The sequence below is a fragment of the Sapajus apella genome, unplaced genomic scaffold (assembly GCF_009761245.1).
Source record: "Sapajus apella isolate SASKATOON/1434 unplaced genomic scaffold, GSC_monkey_1.0 scaffold241, whole genome shotgun sequence".
NCBI lineage: Eukaryota > Metazoa > Chordata > Mammalia > Primates > Cebidae > Sapajus > Sapajus apella.
The window spans coordinates 220,342-240,029 of NW_022437181.1; the positions used below are offsets into that span (position 1 = coordinate 220,342).

At 39.8% G+C, this 19,688-nt stretch overlaps 1 protein-coding gene and 1 long non-coding RNA gene across 15 annotated transcripts in view; one reads left to right on the top strand and one right to left on the bottom strand.

Annotated features, from left to right (window-relative positions):
• The window catches only part of FAM120B (family with sequence similarity 120B), a 107,409-nt gene that overhangs the window by 5,017 nt on the left and 82,704 nt on the right, over nt 1–19,688 (top strand). For 12 of the 14 annotated variants that reach the window (XR_004266134.1, XM_032271600.1, XM_032271591.1 and 9 more), the window contains exons 2-3: nt 7,194–8,690; nt 15,924–16,104. The exons of 1 other annotated variant lie outside the window; for it this stretch is intronic. Coding sequence is in view for 12 of the 13 variants with exons in the window: in XM_032271600.1 (XP_032127491.1) it covers nt 7,215–8,690; nt 15,924–16,104 (1,657 nt within the window). In the remaining variant the exon portion in view is untranslated. The remainder of the gene's footprint in view (nt 1–7,193; nt 8,691–15,923; nt 16,105–19,688) is intronic. One more of the 14 variants, XM_032271602.1, reaches the window with a different exon arrangement.
• On the bottom strand, nt 14,383–17,989 carry LOC116545006. The gene is made up of 3 exons (XR_004266136.1): nt 17,979–17,989; nt 16,421–16,424; nt 14,383–14,531 (listed from the first exon to the last, which is right to left on the bottom strand). It is a non-coding gene; the product is annotated as an uncharacterized LOC116545006 (long non-coding RNA).

The following is a 19,688-nucleotide window of genomic DNA, read 5'->3' on the forward strand; positions in this document are numbered from 1 at the left end:
TAGGTGAAACCCCGTCTCTACTAAAAATACAAAAAATTAGCTGGGCATGGTGGCACGTGCCTGTAATCCTAGCTACTCAGGAGGCTGAGGCAGGAGAATTGCCTGAACCCAGGAGGCGGAGGTTGCGGTGAGCCGAGATCGCGCCATTGCACTCCAGCCTGGGTAACAAGAGCGAAACTCCGACTCAAAAAAAAAAAAAAAAAAAAAAGAAAATCCTGAATGAGTGTGAGTGAATGTGGGAATTTGGTGGAGTTTAGATCTTTATCTGTGGGGTATAGAAGAGGGTCTGTCTGCCCTTCTTTTTCTTCTGCGATAGGAAGTGGCCCTGAATCCCTCTAGCCTTGAGATTCTCCCATAATAGGGAGGGAGAGTGGATACTGAACAACCATAACAATTCGTTCACGATGGACCATCTGTCTCCACTCTTGCTGCCTCCACCCATCCCCACAACACAGGCAGAGCAGTGTTTCTGAAACATACTTGATTGAGTCTTGAGTGACATCCCATCTCCCTTTGGATAAAGTGTAGACATTTCAGCATGGTTTGCCAGGTCTTTCACTCATCTGGCCCCAGCTTCTCCAACAGCATCTCATCTCTTCATCTTCTCTTAAAGTAGGTTCTAGACACATTGAAGGTGTTTTTTTTTTTTTTTTTTTTTCATTTCTGCATTTGATGAACACATTTATGAATACAATTGCAAGTTAAACTACTTAATCGAGCAGATGTTTTAAGCACTTAATAATTGGAAAAAAGATACCTTAAGGGCATCTAAAGCACTTCCTCCTAGTTGCTGAAGCCTCCCTCTGGCCACACCTGCCTGTCTTCAGGCCTTGCCTTGAGCACTCTTTCCTCAGGGGATTGTCTTAGAGCCCAAAGGGAGGTTGGCTTTCCCTGCTGAAAATTCCCCAGTGAAAATTACCTTCTCTGCCCTATACTTGTGTTCAAGAGACTGTTGCCTGCTGGAGGGCAGGGACCTCATCTGGCTTGTTCATAGCTCAGTGTCTACTCCAATGCCTGACATAAAGGTGCTTGCTGAATGAGTAAGCCAAATTTATTTTCAAATAAAATTACCTGGTATTGTTGAAGAGAACTGAATATTCATGAGTTACAGGTGGGTCTACTCTTGAGACAATGCTGTTGGAGAAAAACTACCAATGTGCCTATGCTGTGACTCAGCAGCTTCTTGTCTAAGATATTAAGGAAATGATCAGGGGTCTCTCAAAGATTTGTATACAAGGATGCATTTCATGTTCTTAGTTATGGCATGCAGTATCAGGAATAACCCAGGTGTTCTCCAGTGGAGTTAAGAACTCATGTCCACATGGTGCATCTGTTATATATGACACTGTGGGAGAATAGTAACAACATGAGTTGGGACTATATTTATAACAAATTAGTCACAAAAATAGATTATAAAAGTATGATCTCAGTTTTAGAAGCAGTGAATGGTAGAAAAAGGCTAGAAATATGTAAAATGTTGAAAAATATTTTCCTTTTTCTGAATTTTCTGCAAAAACATGGTTAATTTTTTGATCAGAATTTTTTTTACAAATTAATATATTTCCCAATATTAAAAAGTAATCTAGCTTATAACAATTTTGAATACAATAAAACCTTACTGAAATTTGTCTTTGTTTTAAATTTTTTGATAATTTAAGAATTTTGACACGTTGGGCTGATTTTCCTAAATTTTAAGCAATTGATAAATATGTTTAATAAACAAATTTATAGTATAATTATAAATAAAATATTACCACAACAATGTATGGGGCAGATCTTATGACCCTCGTTTGCAGATAAGGAAAATGGAAGTAATGTGCTTAAGTTTTCAGTATCACTGTTACTAAGTGGCAGTTAGAATCTGGACTATTGCATTTTATTCTGGGACTTTTTCTTTTATCAACAAAACTCTGCCTGTCATTCTCCCACCTCCCCTGTGACATCTGCTGGCACCAGTGGTCATGGCCAGACTGTTCTGAGATATCCTCCAGGGCACCCTGAGTCTAGACATCTATTCCTAGAAATTCTAAAGTACATAATAGCTAAAGGCTTTCTTTGAGGTGCCATTGTTAAAATTCTGACATTTGTTCAAACAGTAGGAAGATTTTACTCAGTGCTATGGAGGGGAGCGATCTGGCTCAACTCTGAATCAGTGTAGATAGCTGGGGATTTACAACCAAGGAGCCGAGTGAGGGGTGAGCGGATGGGAAATTTCTAAGGGAAGATAACAGGGATAGGGAGATTCTTGCTGTAGGCAGGCCAGCATGGTCAGATATCAAAGGTGGGTTCTCTTTAAATTGATTTAGCTGGATTCTTGCTAAAAGCCCCAGATTGAGGCCTGGTAGAGAAGAGGGCTTAAGGGCCCTAACAAAAGTGTGGTGAAGGTGAGAGTCTTTATCCGTGGTTGGGAATTCTTGTAAAACTCAGCAGTTTAATGAGCCGTGTATGGATAGCTTCTGAAGCATCAAGACCAACTTAACTGGCACCTACCCTTAGTTTATTTATTTACCTGGTTGTTTGTGCATTCATAAATAATAAACCTTCAGCAGATACTATACTGTGTGCTGGCAAGGGATAAATATTAATCTCTTGGGATTTTTGGCCCCTGTTCTCACCCACCTGGTGTTTAAGGGGTCCTTGTGAGTTTCACTTTTTAGGCGGGGGAGGAGAGGAAAGAAGAAACAACGACCTCAGATACTCCACGTCAAGCAATGGGGGAACATCACTGGGAAAGCCTGGGCCGAGGCCCAGCCAGAAGTTACCAATGAAAGAAAAATTACTTCATACTAGGAAAGAAAACAAGAGAAAAGAAGGCTTCATGTTTTGTGCTGTTGTGCTGGGCCATTGTTTCAGACCCATCCAAGATTATTTAATTTTCTCTCTTTTTTTTTTTTTTTTTTTTTTTTTTTTTTTTACAAGACAGGGTTTCACCATGTTGGTTGGGCTGGTCTTGAACTCCCAACCTCAGGTGATCCGCCCGCCTTGGCCTCCAAAGTGTTTGGATTACAGGCGTGAGCCACCAGATTATTTAATTTTCCAGCAGACTTACGTCTGTTTGACTTTGCTGTTTACTCTCTGTTAGAGTGCAAACATGGTGGTGTATTATATGCTGGTTTGTAGATTCGAGATACAAATTATTTCTGTGCAAAGATTGTGGCTTTATTGTCTCCAGCTTACCACCCTTATTCCAGTGAACCCTTGCTAATGGACTCTAAGCTTGAGCTCCTCCAGTGCTCTGATCCAGCTTCCCTGTCTCTTATACACCCTTGCTCATTACTGCTTGTGTGAGTTAACATCTTTTAGCTTTTGACAGTTATGCTTTGACATGGTTTGGATGCTGGGGATGTGTTAAGGTGATTAAAGCAGCCAGATATTGGTTGTCCTGCAGAGGCTGCTGTCTGTGTGGCAAGTTTCCTTGGGCTGTCTGTTAAGTCCAACATCCTGTGTCCAGAGTGACCCTAGACAAGTCGTCCTTACTATGTGTGCATTTGTTTATGCTGAGCACATCGCTCTTAACCTCAAGTGTTTGTAAGTTGAAAGATTATACCAAAGGAGTTTCTGGATTTCTCTTTCCTCTTTCCACTTCCTGGTTTACTGGTAACCCAATACCCAGGACTGGTCTGGCTGTCAAAGAAGAATGAGCCAGCCCTGGGAATAAGGCAACCTCCAGCTGTACCTTCCACCTGCCGCAGCTACTGACATGGCTTTGTTTCCCAGACCCTTTGTAAGCTGCTTGAGGACAGCGATTCTAATTCACACTGCTTCTTTGACCATAATTGAAGTCTGTAACTTATTGATTCCTGATTTCTCTTTATACGTTGTCCTTGGATTAATTCATTATTCATTCAAATACTGGGCCTATCCCATGCAGATGTTGTGCTAGGTGCTGGGATAAGACAGGATGGTGAGGCCCACCTTCATGGGTGTGATTCCCAAAGGGTCCCAGGCCCTGTTTGGGGCAGTTAGACTCATCCCTAATGAGAAATAACTTCTGTTTTCTTTCTAAACAACAATTACCTAGATAATGAAAATTTCTTATATAATTTGCAGGTGGAATGAGTTTTATATACACATATTATTTTCCCCAGTCATCCTAGAATAACCACCTTTAGAAAGTGAAAAGTCTCCATATATGTTTTTAGCAATGAAAGGCTTAAAAAAGAAAAAAAAATTAAAGCAATATCCACAGAATCTCTATCTTTTCAGACATTTTATTCCCTACCTCATTAATTGCATTGATGAGTGGATGTTGTGAATATTTAGCACTTTGAAGATACTGAAATACCAGAAGGTATCCTCTAGTATCACAAGTTCCCAAAACCTTCGCTACCCCAATATTTCTTTGTAAATCCGACAAAGAACACATTATAATATCATATTCCTGAAGTAACACATGATTCAAAATGTGAGAAATTGGCAGTATGAAAGGAAGAACCAGTAACTGTTTAATTAAAGTGAGCTTTTTACTACTGGGATGAAAAGAAGGAAAAACATTTTAATACAATCAATGTCAAGGACTGAGCCTGACTTACTGTGAAATAAAGAGAATGTTTTGAGCAATTCATTGTTGTTAGTTGCAGTTTTAGTAGAAAATGCTTGAAATAAAAATCCCTTATTATTGGTAAGGGAAGGGGCAGCTGCCCCAAATGTGGCAAGAGCCGCTGTGCAAATGGGGCTTTGCCTTTCTGGAAGTGAAGGAAGAAGATTTGTTTGGCTCCCTTTCCCAGCTTTCTCTCCATGTGTGACTTGGCTTCCTGTGTGTCTTGAACAGTCTAACCAGCAACTCTGGCAGCTGCCTGGCCTGAGAGCCTACTGGCTGCTGGCTTCTGACCATAGTGGGCATATAGTGGACCTTAGCACCTGGCTTGCAGTCAGGTTCAGTGCTCTGCTTTGACTGTATTCAAATGCTCTTCCTTATTTTTCCTTCTTGCTGTCCAGGGTCTCTCCTGGGTCCACAGCAGCCAGCACAGGGCTCGGTGAAAGGAGTGAGGCCTTCCCTCGCAGCATAGAAGCCAAGTCACACTCCAGATTTGTGAGGCTTATCTTTGGCCAGCTCATCATCAGCAAACCGTTCAAGACCTGTTTAATTTAAAGCCAGGCATAGAGCAGTAGTCTAGAGCTGGTGAAATCTAAACCTTCTTTTAAAATCCATTTTGACCAACATTTTATGTATTCTTGTATTCCCTTCCCAACACCTGTCTCCTGCCTACTATGTTGAAATAACAAATGAAAAAAATACCCTTTTTCAGTAGTAAGAGTGTACCCTTCCTGGACATAGGATCCATGCCCGGGGATTCAAAATGTAGAACCACGTTATAGTTGAGACAGTCACATTATGAAGCCCAGTTTCCACTTTAAAAACTCAAATACCTTGGCTGTGTTTCCAAGATAAACTCTCTCCAAGGAACAATAAATACTGTAGTGATTTGGTGTATATGTATTAATGTATCCCATTGTATTTAATAACTTCATGAGCGAGCCTTCTCTAAATTTCAACATAAAATGTGTGCTATTTATGTTCACCCAATGTTTGCAAATTTTCATTATGTAATGAAAATTCCATTATTGTGACTATTAAATGAATACCCTCATATTCTACTGTTAGGAGCTAGAGACCATTAAAAATCAGTAAATTCTGGCTGGGCACAGTGGCTCATGTCTGTAATCCTATCACTCTGGGAGGCTGCGGCAAGAGGATCACTTAAGCTCAAGAGTTTGAGACCAGCCTGGACCACACAGCATAGTGAGATCTTGTCTTTACTTAAAAAAAAAAAAAAAAAATTAGCCAGGTGTGGTGGCAGCTGAGGCAGGAGGATTGCTTGAGCCTTGTAGATTGAGGCTGCAGTGAACTGTGAGGATACCACTGCACTCCAGGCTAGGCAATAGAGTGAGACCTGGTCTCCAAAAAAAAAAAAAAAAATCAGTGAATTCTTAAAAGATAGTTCTGTGAAGATGCCTTTTCTCAACCTAGTATTTATTGTTTCTTCGTTTGTAAGATAAAGCTGATAATATTTATATGTCAGGGTCATCCTAAAGGTTAGTATGTATATGAGAAGTGCCCACATCTGTCTGGCAGCTGGGAAATACCCTAAACATGAGAGATACTCATAGACTTAGTCATCTTATGACAGCTGCCTTCAGCCTGTCTAGGAGAGGCATCATTTGTTTTGTGTTGCTGTTTTGCGTATTAAGAATTTTTTGTTGTGTTTTATCAAAGGCCATAAAGCCTGCATGACTCTTAAAGAAAACTATAGTCAAAAAAGCATAAATCATAAATATGTCAGCATGGAGTTTTTCTAACCATTGATGCACATGATTGCCTATTTGAAGAGCCCCTTTTATCGTGTCATATACAATATTGTGCTCATACCTATTCCAGATTCCAAATTCTAACTTTAAACTACTTTGTATCTGTTTTTAAATTTTCAAATGGGAGTTACTATGCAAAGTCAGTTAGTCACTATCTCAGATATTATGACATTTGGCATAGTGAATTTTATGTGGCTTTCTTAACACCTCTATTCAGGTATATGTGACACATGTTTACAGTATACAGTTTGGTAAGTTTTAACATACGCATATGCTTGTAAAACCATGACCACTAAGTGGTGAATGTATCTGTCACCCCTAGAAGTGTCCCCTTGGTAATCCTTCCCCCCACTGTCTGTCCTCATCCCAGACAACCACTGATCTGCTTTCTGTCACTACAGATTAGCTTAACTCTTAATGAACTAGAATTTTATATAAGTTGAATCATAGTGTATACTCTTTTTCTTTGGCTTCTTTTACTCAGACAAATTATCTTGAGAATCATCCATGTAGTGTGTTTTAATTTATGTTTTAGATTTTAACAGTAACTTGAGTTCCTAAGGAGAAATACTACTACTTTGAAAATTTAACCTCTTTTTGAATTTTATCAAGAAATCTCTTGAATGATAGTCTTAGTGCAAACATTGTCTTAGTGAAAAGACTGCTACGCTCTCTTGTCCTTGTGCAAGTCCAACTCAAGTAATTAACTTATACTTAGGTAAAGTTCCTCATATGCTTGAATTGAGAACTCTTCAGGCTCCTAACCAGCATATCCTGTTACCTTGGAGACAAGAATGTTTTTGGAAACAGTGCGTTTGCTTTGAAAAGTGCTGTATGTCTAATGATAATGCCATAATTACTGATTAATTTATTTTTCTTTCCAGATCCTTTCCCAGAGTTCAGTTATGGGCGTGAGAGGCTTGCAAGGATTTGTGGGAAGTACTTGCCCACATATATGTACAGTAGTAAATTTCAAAGAACTGGCAGAGCACCACCGAAGCAAGTATCCTGGATGTACCCCTACCATTGTGGTTGATGCCATGTGTTGTCTCAGATACTGGTATACTCCAGACTCTTGGATCTGCGGTGGCCAGTGGCGAGAATACTTTTCTGCTTTGCGAGATTTTGTTAAAACTTTTACGGCGGTTGGGATCAAGTTGATATTCTTCTTTGATGGCATGGTGGAGCAGGATAAGAGAGATGAATGGGTGAAACGAAGGCTTAAGAACAACAGGGAGATATCCAGGATTTTTCATTACATCAAGTCACACAAGGAGCAGCCAGGCAGGAACATGTTCTTCATCCCCTCTGGGCTTGCTGTGTTTACACGATTTGCTCTAAAGACACTGGGCCAGGAAACTTTGTGTTCCTTACAGGAGGCAGATTATGAGGTGGCTTCGTATGGTCTCCAGCATAACTGTCTTGGGATTCTTGGGGAAGACACTGATTACCTAATTTATGACACTTGTCCCTACTTTTCAATTAGTGAGCTCTGCCTAGAGAGCCTGGACACCATCATGCTCTGCAGAGAGAAGCTCTGTGAGAGTCTGGGCCTCTGTGTGGCTGACCTTCCTCTTTTGGCCTGCCTCCTTGGCAACGACATAATCCCAGAGGGCATGTTTGAAAGCTTTAGATACAAATGCTTATCATCCTACACCTCTGTTAAAGAGAACTTTGACAAAAAAGGTAACATTATATTAGCTGTGTCTGACCATATATCGAAAGTTCTTCACTTGTATCAAGGTGAGAAAAAATTAGAAGAGCTGTTACCTCTGGGACCAAACAAAGCTCTTTTTTATAAAGGAATGGCATCGTATCTTTTACCAGGACAGAAATCTCCATGGTTTTTCCAAAAGCCCAAAAATGTAATAACTTTGGATAAGCAAGTTATATCTATGAGTTCAGACCCTGAATCCAGGCAAGAAGTTCCCATGTGTACAGACCCTGAATCCAGGCAAGAAGCTCCCATGTGTACAGACCCTGAATCCAGGCAAGAAGTTTCCATGTGTACGGACCCTGAATCCAGGCAAGAAGTTCCCATGTGTACAGACCCTGAATCCAGGCAAGAAGTTCCTATGTGTACAGGCCCTGAATCCAGGCAAGAAGTTTTAATGTGGACAGACTCTGAATCTAGGCAAGAAATTATCATGTATACAGGCCATGAATCCAAACAGGAAGTTCCTGTATGTACAGATCCTATATCCAAGCAAGAAGATTCCATGTGTACACACCCTGAAATCAATCAAAAATTACCTATAGCAACAGATCCTGAATTTAAGCTTATATGTACAAATCCTGAAATTAAACAAGAAGACCCTGCCAACATGGGGCTTGAAATAAAGCAACAAGTAACCATGGTTTCAGACACTGAAATCTTAAAGGTATGTGAATATGCCCAGCCAATATGCCATGATTGAAAATATATCCACTGATGGATTTGTCAGGGAAGATCCATTACTGCCTTAGTGTTTGGGCACTGTGAGAGGATGCACAACAGAAGTCTGTAAGTCTCGTTAGGAAGTGTGACATGTGTGAAAACTCATAACTAATGTTTGATACTGTCAGATGAATATTATAGAAAAGTGCCATAAGAATAGGAGAGAGAGAACATTGTGGGTTAAAGTATTAGGGAGAAGGCTGGCTGCGGCGGCTCATGCCTGTAATCCCAGCACTTTGGGAGGCCGAGGCAGGTAATCACCTGAGGTCAGAAGTTCAAGACCAGCCTGACCAACATGGTGAAAGCCCATCTCTACTAAAAATACAAAAATTAGTCAGGTGTGGTGGCACATACCTGTAATCTCAGCTACTTGGGAGGCCGAGGCAGGAGATTCTTCTGAACCTGGGAGGCAGAGGTTGCAGTGAGCTGAGATCATGCCACTTGTGCTCCAGCCTGGGCAACATGAGCAAGACTCCGTCTCAAAAAATAAAGTACAGGGAGAAGTTCCCCAAAGAGGTAGAACTGGAGCCAGACCTTAATGGTAGCCAAAATATGCATTGAATAGGCTAAGACATGGGAGTTGTGGAAGTACTAAAGGTGTAGTGTTTTGAATCTGCGTCACTGGGGGCACAGGGTGAAAGGTCAGGCTGGAGTGGGTTTTGCGGGAAGAAGCAAGAAGGAAAAAATGGGAAAAGGTAGACAATCATAGCCACATTGGGAAGGTTATTAAATGCCACAGGAGGAATTTGGACTTAGTTCTGAAAGTATTATAGAGCGAAGATTTTTGTTGGGGGGGGGGCATGACATTTGAGTTCTGTGCTAGGTGTATTACATAACTTTTCTCATTAGATCCTCTCAACAGCTCTGTGAGATAGACCTATCCTTGTTTTACAGAAGAGATCTGCGTCCACATAAATATCTCAAACGAACCTCAACAAATTCTAAACCAAACTCAACCATCTTAACCACACACCTTTCCTTGTTCCCAGCACTGTGAGCGCCACCATCTTTCAGTCTAGTTGCAACTACAGAGATCTGTAAGGAAGCTCCTGCTCCTAGTCTGATGGAAAACTCAGGCCTGGACAGCAGCTGAGCAGCTGAGCAGCTGTGTGGTGAGGCCTGGAAAGCAGTGATGTGAACATGCCAGCCAACCAGCCAAGGGCTTTCCTGGAACACCAGTGTCACCTCCCACCTCCGGATCCTCTGTGTGTGGTTGTTTTGATCTGGTCCCCTTCCACCTCCTGGCTCTTGCTGCCATCCCTTATGTGTATATGGCCTTGCACGTGTCCTCTGTGGACTTGGGGTCTGTCTGTGAAGGCTGGTCTTCACAAACACTGGCTTGTATGCACCCTGCTGATAGGACCCTCCCTTGGCCTTCCCATTTGAGTTAATATGCTGGACATCCCACCCATATTCCGCTAGATTAGGTCAGACCACAGATGGCATCAGGTATATTATGGAATAACGTAGGACTTGATTTTCACACTCATTGAGGAGGCATTCGATTTTTTTTTAGCAGGTATATTGATGGCGATCAGATTTTTGGCTTTTGAAACATTACACTGCAGAGAGTGGATTTAAAGTGGCCATTGCAGAAACTCAGGTAAAATACAAAAGAGCTACAATTAGGAAAATGGTAGTGGAAATAGGAAGACAGAAATTCAGGAAATGGTCTCAGCAGTGAAACTAATAAATAAGTCTTGCTGTGGAGATGAGGTTCCCTTGAGCACCGGGGATGGTAGATGTTGTTATCTAAGGAAGAAGGAGGAAAGGTTTTTACAGGGAGAATTAACTGGGTTATATTTGAGTTGAGTAGATGGCACCTCTAACACATGTTCTAGTGAAATATGGGCCTAAAGTTCTGTTACTGACAGGAGACAGACATCTGGAAGTCATCCCATTTTATGTGTGAAGTAAAAGAACATGTGTGATGGAGACTTAAGAGACAGTGCACTGAGAGATCAGGAGTGAGCAGAGGAGAACGGAGAATAAGGAGAGACTAATTCCCGCAAAAGTCCAAGGAGACAGGTTTCAAGAGAATGAGAAAAGAAATGGTCAGGAGTGTCAAATGCTACAAAGGTAAGGAAGTATAATAGGACTAGATATAGGCAGTTAGGTCCGCAATTGGGAGGTCTTGGTGACCTCAGGGAGTTACTGTAGCACAGGATTGAGAGTGGAGGCAAAGACTGCAGGGAGTTTGGCAGTAGAAGAGTCTTTGTTGGGGAAGGTGGGGTCAAGGAGAGTCCCCACAGGAAGTTCCCTGGCAAAGTGGTGGGTCGAGTGTTGTTCACATGTATTGAACTTAATTGTATCTTTGAAAACAATTTTGAAGTTTCTCACATTGCCCTTACATTTTCCCTATAAAAATGTTTTGCAATGTCATCTTCCAACCCTATCTAATAGGCAACTAAAATTCAAACGTTTGTTTTAACCATACGCACTCACCCTGGGAAAATGCTGTGGGCACAGCAGTTACATTGAGTACACACACAACCACAGCTATATATCTGTGTCTTCTCTATGTCAGCATTTTGGAAGATCAGTTGAGTTTTTGTTTGTTTGTTTGTTTCTTTCTTTCTTAGGGTCTCACTGTCATCCAGGTTGGAGTGCAGTGGCATAATAGCCTCTGCCTCCCGGGTTCAAGCGATTCTCCCATCTCAGCCTCCTGAATAGGGAGGCAGAGTTTATTACAGGTGTACGCCACCACGTCTAGCTAAGTTTTGTATTTAGTAGAGATGGGTTTTCACCATGTTGCCAGGCTGGCCTCGAACTCCTTACTTCAAGTGATCCTCCCACCTCGACCTCCCAAAGTGCTGGAATTACAGGCATGAGCCACTGCACTTGGCTAGATAGTCTTATAATCTTATAAAACATTCATTGGCAGTGAGCTGTGCTAGACCTCGGGACAAGTGCTTTTCTTACATTGACTCATTTAATCCTCACAATAGTCCTGTGAGCCTGGCACTTTTTTTTTTTTTTTTTTAAACCCATTTTCTTTAGGAAGAAAGTAAGGAACAGAAAGATTCAGACTCAAGCCTACCAGTCATGAATCAGCATAACTATGACCATTTGAGTAAATGAGGCACACGCTCTTAGGATTCAGAGGTTCTGGTATTCCAGGTTATGCTAGCATCACATTTTCATGCCTTTAGTAGTAGACTATTTGGATTTAAATTTTGACGAGTAATCTAGATGAATTTATCTCACACTAAAAAGAATGTTCTTCACAGGAAGGTAAAACCTATATATTTAGACTGTGATAGACCTTCTGATCTTAACTACTTATTTAATGAGAAAGTGGAATTAGTTTAAATCCTGTATCTGATCACCTACCATGAGCCAGCACTGTCTTAACTTTACAGCGGAGAAGTGCCTGTGCCTGACACGTCGTTTACACTCAATAAACAATTTCTGAATAAATGAGTGCATGAATACAGTATGGTTTCTAACGCTAAGAAGCTTAGAGTTTAATAAGGGAGGCAGACCAGACAGCTGTGCTACAGGGACTGGGATATGAGCTTTATAAGGCAAGCTGGAGGTTGGTCCTGGCTAAGGGAGGAAGGGAGGGTAGTATGAGGTGAACCTTAAAGGGAAAAGAATTGTGAAGTGGGAGGCTGGGAAAGATTGGAAGAGAAAGACATTATGGGTGGGGTAAGTTCTTACGGGCACAAGTGAAGGTAAAAATGGATTGAGTACTCGAGAAACAGTGCACGTGTTGTGTTGAGACTGGATTATGGCAGTTTCTATGAGGGTGAAATGGTGTTCAAGTCTAGAAAAAGGAGGTTGAGGCTTTATAGTGGGGCCTTGAAATGTTATGGTGAAGGATCTGTGGTAGCCATTCAAATGTTTTGAATAGGGTAGCAAAGTTTTCAAAGACAGTGTGGCAGTGGTGTGAAGGATGGGTTGGAAAGGGGAGAAACCGGGCTAGGGGATTAAGACCCTTTCATAGCAATACTGGTGAGAAGTAGTGAGCACCTGGGTACTGGGAGGGTATCAAGGAGACAATAGTGAGATACTGTGGAAGATAAGACTGTAGACGTTTGGAGAAAGGAGGAGGAGTAATAGAAAGTTTTGAAATTGGTAGTCTGCACATGGCCAGCCAGGTTTCCCAACACTGTTTATTAAATGGAATCCTTTCCCCATTGCCTGTTTTTGTCTGGTTTTTCAAAGATCAGATGGTTGTAGATGTGTGGCCTTACTTCTGAGGCCTTTGTTCTGTTCCATTGGTCTATATCTCTGTTTTGGTACCAGTATCATGCCATTTTGATTACTGTAGCCTTGTAGTATAGTTTGAAATCAGGTAGCATGATGCCCCCATCTTTGTTCTTTTTGCTTAGGATTGCCTGGCTGTGCAGGCTCTTTTTTGGTTCCATATGAAGTTTAAGATGGTTTTTTCCAGTTCTGTGCAGAAGGTCAATGGTAGTTTGATGGGGATAGCATTGAATCTATAAATTACTTTGGGCAGTATGGCCATTTTCATGATAACTGATTCTTCCTAACCATGAGCATGGAATGTTTTTCCATCTATTTGTATCCTCTCTTATTTCCTTGAGCAGTGGTTTGTAGTTCTCCTTGAAGAGGTCCTTCACATTCCTTTGTTAGTTGTATTCCTAGGTATTTTATTCTCTTTGTAGCAGTTGTGAATGGGAGTTCACTCTTGATTTGGTTCTCTGTCTGTTATTGGTATATAGGAATGCTTATGATTTTTGCACATTGATTTTATATCCTGAGAGTTTGTTGAAGTTGCTTATCAGCTTAAGGAGATTTTGGGCTGAGACAATGGGGTCTTCTAAATATACAATCATGTCATCTGTAAATAGAGACAATTCGACTTCCTCTATTCCTAATGGAATACCCTTTATTTCTTTTTCTTGCCTGTTTTGCTCTGGCTAGAACTTCCTGTACTATGTTGAGTAGGAGTGGTGAGAGAGGTCACCCTTGTCTACTGCCAGTTTTCAAAGGGAATGCTTCCAGTTTTTGCCCATTCCGTACAATATTGGCTGTTGGTTTGTCATAAATAGCTTTTATTATACATTCCATCGATACCTAGTTTATTGAGTTTTTAGCATAAATGGCTGTTGAATTTCGTTGAAGGCCTTTTCTGCAGTTATTGAGATAATCATGTGGTTTTTGTCTTTGGTTCTGTTTATGTGATAGATCACAGTTACAGATTTGCATATGTTGAACCAGCCTTGCATCCCCGGGGATGAAGTCTACTTGATCGTGAGGGATAAGCCTTTTGATGTGCTGTTGCTTTCGGTTTGTCAGTATTTTACGGAAGATTTTTGCATGATGTTCCTCATGGATATTGACCTGAAATTTTCTTTTTTAGTTGTATCTCTGCCAGGTTTTGGTATTAGGATGATGTTGGTCTCATAAAATGGATTAGGGAAGATTATCTCTTTTTGTATTGTTTGGAATAATTTCAGAAGGAATGGTACCAGTTCCTCTTTGTACGTCTGGTAGAATATGGCTGTGAACCCGTCTGGACCTGGACTTTTTTTGGTTGGTAGGCTATTAATTGCTGTCTCTACTTCAGACCTTGTTATTGGTCTATTCAGGGATTCAGCTTCTTCCTGGTTTAGTCTTGGGAGGATGTAAGTGTCCACGAATGTATCCATTTCTTCTAGTTTTACTGGTTTATGTGCATATAGTTGTTTGTAGTAATCTCTGATAGTAGTTTGTATTTCTGTGGAATTGGTGGTAATATCCCCTCTATCATTTTTTGTTACAGCTATTCGATTCTTCTCTCTTTTCTTTTTTATTAGTCTGGCTAGTGGTCTATCTATTTTGTTGATCTTTTCAAAACACTGGCTCCTGGATTTATTGATTTTTTTTCTGAAGAGTTTTTTTGTGTCTCTATCTCCTTCATTTCTCCTCTGATCTGGGTTATTTCTTGTCTTCTGCCAGCTGTTGAATTTGTTTGATCTTGCTCTTCTAGCTCTTTAATTTTGACGATAGGGTGTCAATTTTAGATCTTTGCTCGCTTTTCATATGGGAGTTTATTACTATAAATTTCCCTCTAGACACTGCTTTAAATGTGTCCCAGAAATTCTGGTATGTTGTGTCTTCATTCTCATAGGTTTCGAAGAACATCTTTATTTCTGCCTTCGTTTCATTATTTATCCATTAATCATTCAGGAGCAGGTTGTTCAGTTTCCATGTAGTGTGCGGTTTTCAGTGAGTTCTTAATCCTGAGTTTTAATTTGATTGCACTGTGGTCTGAGAGTCTGGTTGTTATGATTTCTGTTCTTTTGCATTTGCTGAGGAGTGATTTACTTCCAATTTTGTGGTCAATTTTAGAGTAAGTGCAGTGTGGTGCTGAGAAGAATGTATATTCTGTGGATTTGGGGTGGAGAGTTCTGTAGATGTCTATTAGGTCCACTTGGTCCAGGTCTGCATTCAAGGCCTGGATATCTGTGTTAATTTTCTGTCTCATTGATCTAATATTGACAGTGGAGTGTTAAAGTCTCCCACTATTATTGTGTGGGAGTCTAAGTCTCTTTGTAGGTTGTTAAGAACTTCCTTTATGTATCTGGGTGCTCCTGTATTGGGTGCATACATATTTAGGATCGTTAGATCTTCTTGTTGTATTGATCCTTTTACCATTATATAATGCCCTTCTTTGTCTCTTTTGATCTTTGTTGGTTTAAAGTTTGTTGAATCTGGAAACCATCATTCTCAGCAAACTGACACAAGAAAAGAAAACCAAACACTGCATGTTCTCACTCGTAAGTGGATGTTGAACAATGAGAACACATGGACACAGGGAGGGAAACATCACACACTGGGGTCTGTTGTGGGATGGAGAGCTAGGGGAGGGTTAGCAGGGGATGGGGAGATTAGGGAGAGATAACATTAGGAGAAATACCTAATGTAGGTGAAAGGGGGATGGAGGCAGCAAACCACCATGGCATGTGTATACCTATGTAACAATCCTGCAAGTTCTGCACATGTATCCCAGAGCTTAAAGTAAAATTAAAATAGAAAAGAAAAGAAATTGGTAGTCCGAAGGAAAGAAAACATGGCAACTTGATGTCATGAATTTGAGTGTCAATTACTGCATTTCTGAGGGCCTTAAAAAACTGGCATATGATGAAAGGCATTGACTTTTTCTATTTGAAGGTTACTGTTTTGTTTTCAAGGAGAAATTCAGTTGTATTTAAATTTCAAACAGGTTGCTAGAGCACATCACGTCCAAGCAGAAAGCTACCTGGTGTACAACATCATGAGCAGTGGAGAGATTGAGTGCAGCAACACCTTGGAAGATGAGCTTGACCAGGCCTTACCCAGCCAGGCCTTCATTTACCGACCCATTAGACAGCGTGTTTACTCACTCCTATTGGAAAACTGTCAAGGTGAGAATTGGTTGGTCCCTCTTAGTAATGCTTCTATTTGGAGTTGAATCCTGAGAAACTGGCCAGATGAAATACAGTGCAGTCTTTTAGGACATGGAGACAGTTAAATGGGTTTTGTTTCCCTGTCAAATCTATAATTGAGAATAACACTGACATCTGTAAAAAATTAAGTATAAATGCCATGGGACATCTATATCTAATTAGCAGGCGGTTGATCAGTATGCATTAAAAGAAGAATGCATTATTTCTATAAAATACTTCTATAAAATACCATATAAAAAGGTATTTAGGCTTTTTTTAAAAAATGTGAAAAAACTTTCCTCCTGTAGGGGAGTGTAGGGTATGCCTATTATTAGAAGAAAACAATGTCTACTTAGTCTTCCCTCAAAATGTGATTTTTATAAAATAATTTTACAAAATCTAATACATCATATTTTTAAGTACAATTTTCCTCTAGAGTTTTTGTAATGAAATTTATGTTTTTTTTCTCGTCTGTATTTCCATTATGTACTTAGCGAAACAGTGAAAATGAGAGGAATTTTAACACTAAGGAGAAAGTTAACTCACCATTCAAAATAGTTTTGGGGGAAATTAGGAGTGTGGAAGAACACTTCAAATTAGAAACCAGAGATGCTTAATGTATTTAGTGACCTTCTATTTAAGTAAGGCCTTGTTCTTTTTAGACAGAAATCTTAGACAGGTGCTTTATGGTCTGTTTTGAGAGTGTGTTGATAAGAAACATAGTCTACACACTATTAACAGGATAAGAGATAGAAGGAGCAGGATGCCAGTGAAAGGGTGTCTGGTCCATTTGCCTAAACATTGTGGTTTCCAAACATGTCAATATTATTCTGTTGTTCCAGAAAGTGAACATTTACATAATCTAAAAGTGGTGACAGAATCATCTGATGAAAAAGTCATCATTATTATTTTTGGATGATGGGGCTCATGGGTAGTGGGGTTATTTAAATCTAGTTTTCATTAGATTCTTGTAGCACCCTCAGCGTGCCTTGCTTTCTCCCATACACACTGCAAGAGTTCACCTCTGTGACCTGAAGAAGAAGACACAAGAAAGATGTTTAAGCTGATTTACAAACAGAAATAAAGAACCTGTGTAATAAACTCTGGAGCCAAATATTATTTAAATTATTTTTAAAATTTCCTTTTCTATGGGCTCTCCACCCACATTCTTTCTTAACATGGATGTTTGCACATCGACTAATGATGGAAAAAAGAGATCTTCCTCATGAAAACATTTTTACATTAATAATATTGGAATTATTTTCAGACTATTTCATTAAATGAGATTAAACTACATAAAATTCACTAACCTAAATTTCATACTTTGTTTATGTAATGTATTTACGACCATATGGATAAATTAGATAACCACATAAACAGGAAAAACCATTCACACTGAGTTTGTCTTCACAGTTGATCTTTAGTTTCTTTCTTTCTCCTTCAAATTTTTGGCTTTCTGCATGAAGTTTACATTATTAAGATATGAAAATAAAATGCTGTTTTTGCTGATTTATATATGATGATAATAACCAAGCATATTGTGTGTTATTTGTTTGGCTTAGTTTATAATCCCATTTGTATTTGAAAGTGTTGTATATTTTGCAGTTGTTGAGTAGAGTGTTTTATAAATATCAGTAGTGTTAATAAGGTTATTCAAGTCTTACTGATTTTCTGTCTACTTGTTCTTAGTTCCTGAGAGAAAAGGGTTAAAAACTCCAGCTCTTATTTATCTGTTTATTCCTTCAGTTCTGTCAGTTTTTGCTTTAGACGTTTTGAAACTCTGTTGTTAGGTGCAAATGCATTGAGGACTCTTAGTTTCTTAATGAATCAACCCTTTTAACAGGACAGTTCACTTTTTTAAAAACATGGTGATATGCCTGTCCTAAAGTTGTCTGCTTTATAGTAATGTAGTCACTTCAGTACTCTTACTGTTAACGTTTGCATGATATGGTATTTTTTGCTATCCTTTTGCTTTTAAACTATTTCTTTACATCTAAAGTACATCTCTTTTAAAAGCAGCATGTCAAATGTCATAGTCTCTTTCTTTTAATTGCAATGTTCACACTGAATGTAACTTTTGGCATAATTAGTGCTCAGTCTTCCATTTTGCTCTTTGTTCTTTTTTTTCCCAACTTATTTTCTCATTTTCATACTTCATTTGGATTAGTTGAATAATTTTTAGCATTGTGTTTATGCACTCATTTGGATTATTAGATTTACCTTTTTTAAAAAACAAAACTGGTTGGTCTAGGTTTACAGTATCTATTAGATTGGTGCAAAAGTAATTGCGGTTTTTGAAATTACTTTTAATATTTTAACATCATCTATCAAATAATATATCATGTTACTTATAATATAAAAACCTTATAACTGTATGTTTTCATCCTCCCCAACATTTTTCCTATTATTTTATGTCTTGTACAAATGTATATTTTCTTAAATTTGAAATAATTACAGATTCACAGGAAGTTGCAAGAATAGTACATAGATTCCCATGTAACGTTCACTCAGATTCCTCCAAAGGTGACATATGGGTGTGGTATAGTATCAAAGCCAGAAAGTTCACATCAGTTACAATGTTAACTAAACTGCAGACCGTCTTCACTTGTTGTGCCAGTTTTTGCATGCATGCATTTATCTGTGTGGGCATGTAGGTCTGTGAAAGATCCTGCAACCATTACCACAGTCGAGATGCAGAGCTGCCTGTCACCACTCCCTCCATGTGCTTCTTGGTCCTGGTATTCTTTCTTCCCCCAGTTGCTGCCCTCTGGCAACTGCTAATCTGTTTTTCATCTCTCTGTTCTTGTTCATTTGAAAATGTTATATAAATGGCAGCATATATTATGTAACCCTTGGAGATTATGCATATGTTTTAAACCCTATAAAACATGATTTAAAATTTTTTAGTTTAAATTGGGAGTTGACACACTTTTTCTGTGAGGGGTCAGGTAGTAATAAATATTACAGGTTTTGAGGACCCCTCCCCTCAGCAAACAGTCCCTGTCACAGCTACCCAATCCTGCTATTGTTGTGCAAGAGCAGCCATAGACAATATGTAAATGAATGAGTGTGGCTATGTGCCAGTAAGCCTTTATTTAATTTTCGTATGTGACAAAATTTGAATTTTATTTATTTATTTATTTAGAGACAGTCTCACCCTGTTGCCCAGGCTAGAGTGCAGTGGTCACAGCTCACTGTGGCCTTCAACTCCAAGGCTGAAGCCTCAGCCTCTTGAGTAACTGAGATGACAGGCATGTGCACCCAGCTAATTAAAAAAAAATTTTTTGGCTGGGCGCGGTGGCTCACGCCTGTAATCCCAGCACTTTGGGAGGCCGAGGCGGGTGGATCACAAGGTCAAGAGATCGAGACCATCCTGGTCAACACGGTGAAACCCCGTCTCTACTAAAACTACAGAAAATCAGTTGGGCATGGTGGCACGTGCCTGTAATCCCAGCTACTCAGGAGGCTGAGGCAGGAGAATTGCCTGAACCCAGGAGGCGGAGGTTGCAGTGAGCCGAGATGGCGCCATTGCACTCCAGCCTGGGTAACAAGAGCGAAACTCC